This window comes from Triticum dicoccoides, chromosome 7A (genome assembly GCF_002162155.2).
Source record: "Triticum dicoccoides isolate Atlit2015 ecotype Zavitan chromosome 7A, WEW_v2.0, whole genome shotgun sequence".
In the NCBI taxonomy this organism is placed as follows: Eukaryota; Viridiplantae; Streptophyta; class Magnoliopsida; order Poales; family Poaceae; genus Triticum; species Triticum dicoccoides.
In genome coordinates, this window is record NC_041392.1 from 480359838 (window position 1) to 480365515 (window position 5678).

General features: G+C 46.3%; 1 protein-coding gene across 1 annotated transcript; it reads left to right on the top strand.

Annotated features, from left to right (window-relative positions):
* Positions 1 to 2313: 2313 nt before the first annotated feature.
* LOC119333029 (cytokinin hydroxylase-like) lies at positions 2314 to 4361 on the top strand. The gene is made up of 4 exons (XM_037606072.1): positions 2314 to 2612; positions 2702 to 3173; positions 3308 to 3710; positions 3798 to 4361. The coding sequence occupies exons 1-4, from the start codon at positions 2333 to 2335 to the stop codon at positions 4227 to 4229; spliced, it is 1587 nt and encodes a 528-aa protein (XP_037461969.1). The 5' UTR covers positions 2314 to 2332; the 3' UTR covers positions 4230 to 4361.
* Positions 4362 to 5678: the final 1317 nt, after the last annotated feature.

The following is a 5678-nucleotide window of genomic DNA, read 5'->3' on the forward strand; positions in this document are numbered from 1 at the left end:
CATGCCAGCACACCATGATGACCTCCTATCTGAGGGGCCATCAGTGTTGCATGAGACGTCAGATCTAGCCTATGAAATTTGTCGGGACAAGGCTTGACCGCCGGACAAAAAAATCTTCACCGCTACATGCGAGAAAACATCTCCAATCCGATGTATAATTCAGAAGTGACAGTAGCATCCATCAAGATGAAATGTAAATAACCAAGGGGCTCTTCGGATTCCTGAGGTGGGAACTTTTCGGCCAAGACTGAATTGATTCAAAGGAGTGAAGGATTTGTTCAACTGGCTTCCAAGACCGATGACCGAACACAAAAAGTAACTCGAAAGAACCGAGGAGCGTCCTCGATTTAAAGAGCGGTTCAGTGGTGTCCTGAACTAGGGGGTGCTCACCATATTGTCTCTCGGCCAGGAGGGCCGGGCTGAGGCCCCCATGATGATTTATTGGTGCGCCACGTTCATCGAATCCCGCAGCACCAAGATATAGGATGTTTCCGAAGATTCGACACATACTCCAAGACTTAGAGGTTGTCTACCCCACAATTATCCTAGATGTAACCGACCCACGTGTAAACCTTAGACACCCCGGTATCTATATAAGCCGAGGGGTAGGGCTCATAGATGACACGTTCATACACACATGATCTCACGGTAGATCAACCTGTAATATGTGCTCCTTCAAATCAATACAATTAAAACAGGATGTAGGGTATTATCTCTTTGAGAGAGCTCGAACATGTGTAAAATCATGTGTCCTTGTTACCACAGCACCAAGATTACCAGTTCTAGGCCCCCTACCCGGGATCTGCTGGATTTGACTCCATCACCATGCCACATTAAATTTTGCACTAAGTTTTGTGCTCTCATGGACACGGTCTATGTGTTGGGCGTTTGGAGCATACTTATATAGTTGATCTTTCACTCTCTCTCTCTTTTTATAAGTGACACTCATTTAACTGTAATCTAATTTTCTTTTCTCTTTGATACATGATTTTGCTATATGCTTAATATTTTTTAAATATTTTTAAACTGTATCAAGAAATACTCTTACATTTATTTTCATTAGTATGGTTGTCTATGTAGCACCTAATAACATTTTTAATAAGATTATCGCAGCAACGCGTTGGGTACCATCTAGCTCTAATTCTCTTAACACGCAACCTTTTACCTCACCAAGGTGTCATGTAAGCATCCACTAACACTATTACCCAGCCCCATGCAAACGACATGTATATTCTTTGCTCACACACAATGCAAGTATGGAACATGTTCTGCATAAAAAATAGTACTCTCTCCGTTTCAAATTACTCGTCGCAGAAATGAATATATCTAGAACTAAAATACATCTAGATACATCCATACCTGCGACAAGTAATTCGAAACGGAGGGAGTAGCTTTTGATTTAGATCATTTTTTCATACATAATTCATCTCAAATTAATCTTTAAATTCCTGCCGCAACACGCGTGGAAACCACCTAGTATTAAAAACACGTCAAGACGTATTTAAAATTGGTCGTATTTCAAAGACTTATCAGAAGCAACATGAATATGCAAACAAAATATAGATTGGACTTTCGATTCAAAAGATGTAGTAGATTTAAATTGACATGTCAAAAGGAAAAGCATGTGAGATGGGATGGGTGGGGCACGCCACGCACTCTCCCAAAAGTTGTACTACCAAAAACTGCATGTATGCACTAATTAAGCTCTAATCACAAAACCATTTTTCTAATCTTGGCTGATGAAAAAAATAGGGCGCTATAGCAAAATAGGGTCATCTTTAAAATACACTCTTTTTTTTTTGCGAAAATGATCCAGATCTATTATCAAAGTTCATCGAAAGTACAAAGCATCTCGAACGTAATAAAAATCACTATTACTCCCTCCGTCACAGTTTACAAGTCCTACGCGTATATCTAGGTTGTCAATTTTATCATTCTAATATAAACTATATAACACAAAAATTATACCTTCTGAAAATAGAACATCTGAAGTTTATATTGGTATATTTTTTGTAATATATGACTTGTATTAGATTGGTCAAATTGACAATCTAGGAGTACGCGCACGTCCTGCAAACTAAGAGAGGGGGAGTAGCATGTTACAGAGTGCTTTAGTTCAGACATTGTACAGTGATTTATTTAGCTAGACATTGCTTAAAACGCTATAACGTTCTATTAGTGGTGCTATAAGGCACTCTATTTTTTGAGTGATCTTGGCCCAATCATATGGCTGCATGCATGCCGCTCCATTGTGTTTATATATAGGCACGGGGCCTGGTGCAAGCTGCCACTGCACTTGCACTGATGTAAACAAGGCCAGTTCCTGTCCAAAATGTTACCCGTCATAGTCCTAGTGCTCGTTGCATCGCCACTCTTGTTGCTGGCCAATGCCGTATGGATCACCGCCTCATGCTACTACCTCACGCCGGCGAGGATCCGGAGGATCTTGTCCAGACAAGGCGTCCACGGCCCCACGCCACGCCTCCTCGTCGGGAACCTCCATGACATCTCCGCCCTGGTCGCCGAGTCCACCGCCGGGGACATGGGCTCTCTCAGCCACGACATCGTCGGCCGCCTCCTGCCGCACTACGTTCTCTGGTCCAAGACGTTCGGTGAGTGGGCCACGTATGTTAATCGCATCGCTGGCCGGCCATGGCCCGCTTGTCAAGGCTGACCGGAGCTCGGTTCTTCCTATCTGCAGGGAGGCTGTTCGTCTACTGGTACGGGAGCGAGCCACGGGTGTGCGTGACGGACGCCGGCATGGTGCGCGAGCTGCTCTCGTCGAAGCATGCGCACGTGACCGGCAAATCGTGGCTGCAGCGGCAGGGCGCCAAGCACTTCATCGGCCGTGGCCTGCTCATGGCGAACGGTGCCACCTGGTCGCACCAGCGCCACGTCGTCGCCCCAGCCTTCATGGCCGACAAGCTCAAGGGAAGGGTCGGGCACATGGTGGAGTGCACGCGGCAGACGGTGAGGGCGCTGCGCGAGGCGGTGGCGCGGGGCGGAAACGAGGTTGAGATGGGCGCGCACATGACGAGGCTCGCCGGCGACGTCATCGCGCGCACCGAGTTCGACACCAGCTATGAGACCGGCAAGCGCATCTTCCACCTCATCGAGGAGCTGCAGCGGCTCACCGCACGCTCCAGCCGCTACCTCTGGGTCCCCGGCAGCCAGTGAGTCATCAATCAACATCACCTCACCACAAATTATTTATTCAGTTTTGAAAATATCTAGTAAGTGCCTTTCATGGTGATACCGCATTCCTTTTCTCTGTCGTGGTTTAAAGTAGTATACGGCTGTTTTTTAGGTATTTCCCAAGCAAGTACAGGAGAGAGATGAAACGGCTGAACGGGGAGCTGGAGCAGGTTCTCAAGGAGTCGATCCAGCGCAACCGCGAGATCGCGGACGAGGGACGGACGCCGTCACCGGAAGCGTGCGGCCGGGGGCTCCTCGGGATGCTCCTGGCCGAGATGGAGAAGAAGAAGGAGAACGCGTTCGGCCACGGCGAGCTGGGGTACGATGCGCAGACGATCATTGACGAGTGCAAGACCTTCTTCTTCGCCGGCCACGAGACATCGGCGCTGCTCCTCACCTGGGCCATCATGCTGCTTGCCACGCACCCCGAGTGGCAGGACAAGGCTCGCGCCGAGGTCGCCCAAGTCTGTGGCGACGCTCCACCCGCCGCAGATCACCTCCCCAAGCTCACCGTCGTAAGCCATCTGACACCGTCGAAACGCATGCACTCCGGCGCCACTGTACATGTCAATGTTTAACACGTGGAGTGGATGCGTGTGCAGCTGCAGATGGTGATCAACGAGACGCTGCGCCTGTACCCGCCGGCGACGCTGCTGCCGAGGATGGCCTTCGAGGACATCACGCTCGGCGGCGAGCTGCGGGTGCCGAGGGGCGCGTCGGTGTGGATCCCCTTGCTGGCCATCCACCACGATAAGGCCGTGTGGGGCACGGACGCCCACGAGTTCAGGCCGGACAGGTTCGCGCCCGGCCGCGCCCGGCCAGGAGCGGGCCGGTTCCTGCCCTTCGCGGCCGGGCCACGCAACTGCGTCGGGCAGGCGTACGCCATGGTGGAGGCCAAGGTCGTGCTGGCCATGCTGCTCGCGAGCTTCCGCTTCGGCATCTCTGACGAGTACCGCCACGCGCCGGTGAACGTCCTCACTCTCCGGCCGCGCCACGGCGTGCCCGTGCGCCTGCTGCCGCTGCGAAGCCCGTAGGCCGGCTTGGGTTTCGGCAGCGCACTCGCAATTTTGAGTGTGTGTGTTTTTTTTGCATTTCTTTTTTGCTTGAGTAGAGAGAGTTTTTGTGCTTCGATTCGGAACTACAGTATACTGTCTATGAAGGCAGTGGCGGAGGACAAAAAATACTTGAGGTGGGACGGACGTTAAAGCTAAAATACTGTAGATCATACGCATTAACAATACACACTAATATGTTTATGTGATACTAAACATAATAGTCAAATAAAATGGAATATAAACATATTTTAATAGAAGAACAACTTAAAACATACTGATAAGTGAAAAGTATATTTTTCGTCCCTCAACTTTTGGTGAAATTTAGATTTGGTCCCTCAATTCCAAAACCGAACAATTTGCACCCCCAACTAATGAAACCGGACAACTTTCGGCCCTTGTCTCGATTTTGACCGGTTTTGGTGATGACTGACCCCGGTTTTGACCGGTGCTGACTCAAATTCGCGTAATTTTTACATATATGTGAACTTTTTGAAATTCACATACTCTTCTCAAATCCACATAGGTTTTTCAAGGTCGTGCAATTTTTTCAAAAATAAACATACCTTTTTCAAATCCATGAACTATTTCAAAATTTGTGTACTTTTTTCAAATGCGTGATTTTTTTAATTTGGGTCCTTTTTTGAAATTAGTGTATTTTTTTCTCAAGTTCGTGTAATTTTATCAAATCCATGGTGTTTTTGAAATTCACGTACTTGTTTCAAATTTACATACTTTTTAAAGTTTGTGTATTTTTTTCAAGTCCGTGTTCCTTTTCCAATCCATGAAATTTGTTTGAAATTCACATACTTGTGTCAAGTTGACATTATTTTTCAAATCCACACTTTTTTTCTAATTTGCGTAAAAGAAATTCAAATCCGCGTACTTTTTCAAGTCGCATAAAATTTTCAAATTCATTAACTCTTTCAAGAAAATGTACGCAAATATGAATAAGTACGTCAATTTGAAAAATACATTAATTTGAAAAAACCACATGAACTTTAAAAAAGTAAGCAGACTTGAAAAAAGTACGTGAACTTGGAAAAAGTACACAAATTTTTAAAAAGTTCACGTATTTGAAAAAAAATACCTGAATTTGAAAATATTAGGCGGACTTGGAAAAGGTATACGAATTTGAGTCGGCACGGTCAAAACCGGGGTGGGACAACACCAAAACCGGTCAAAATCACGATCGTGGATGAATCTTGTCTGGTTTCAGTAGTTAAGGGTGCAGGTTGTTTGATTTTGAAGTTGAAGGACCAAATCTAAACTTCACCAAGAATTAAGGAGCGAAAAGTATACTTTTCTCTATTGATAATGAAGCTTTGGTGCCGGCTAGAAAACCCGGTAAATGGCAGTACCTTCCTTGAAAAATCTTATGTAATTGAATTAAGATCAAGACGTTTGTACCCTCCCTCTCTCTCTTTTAAA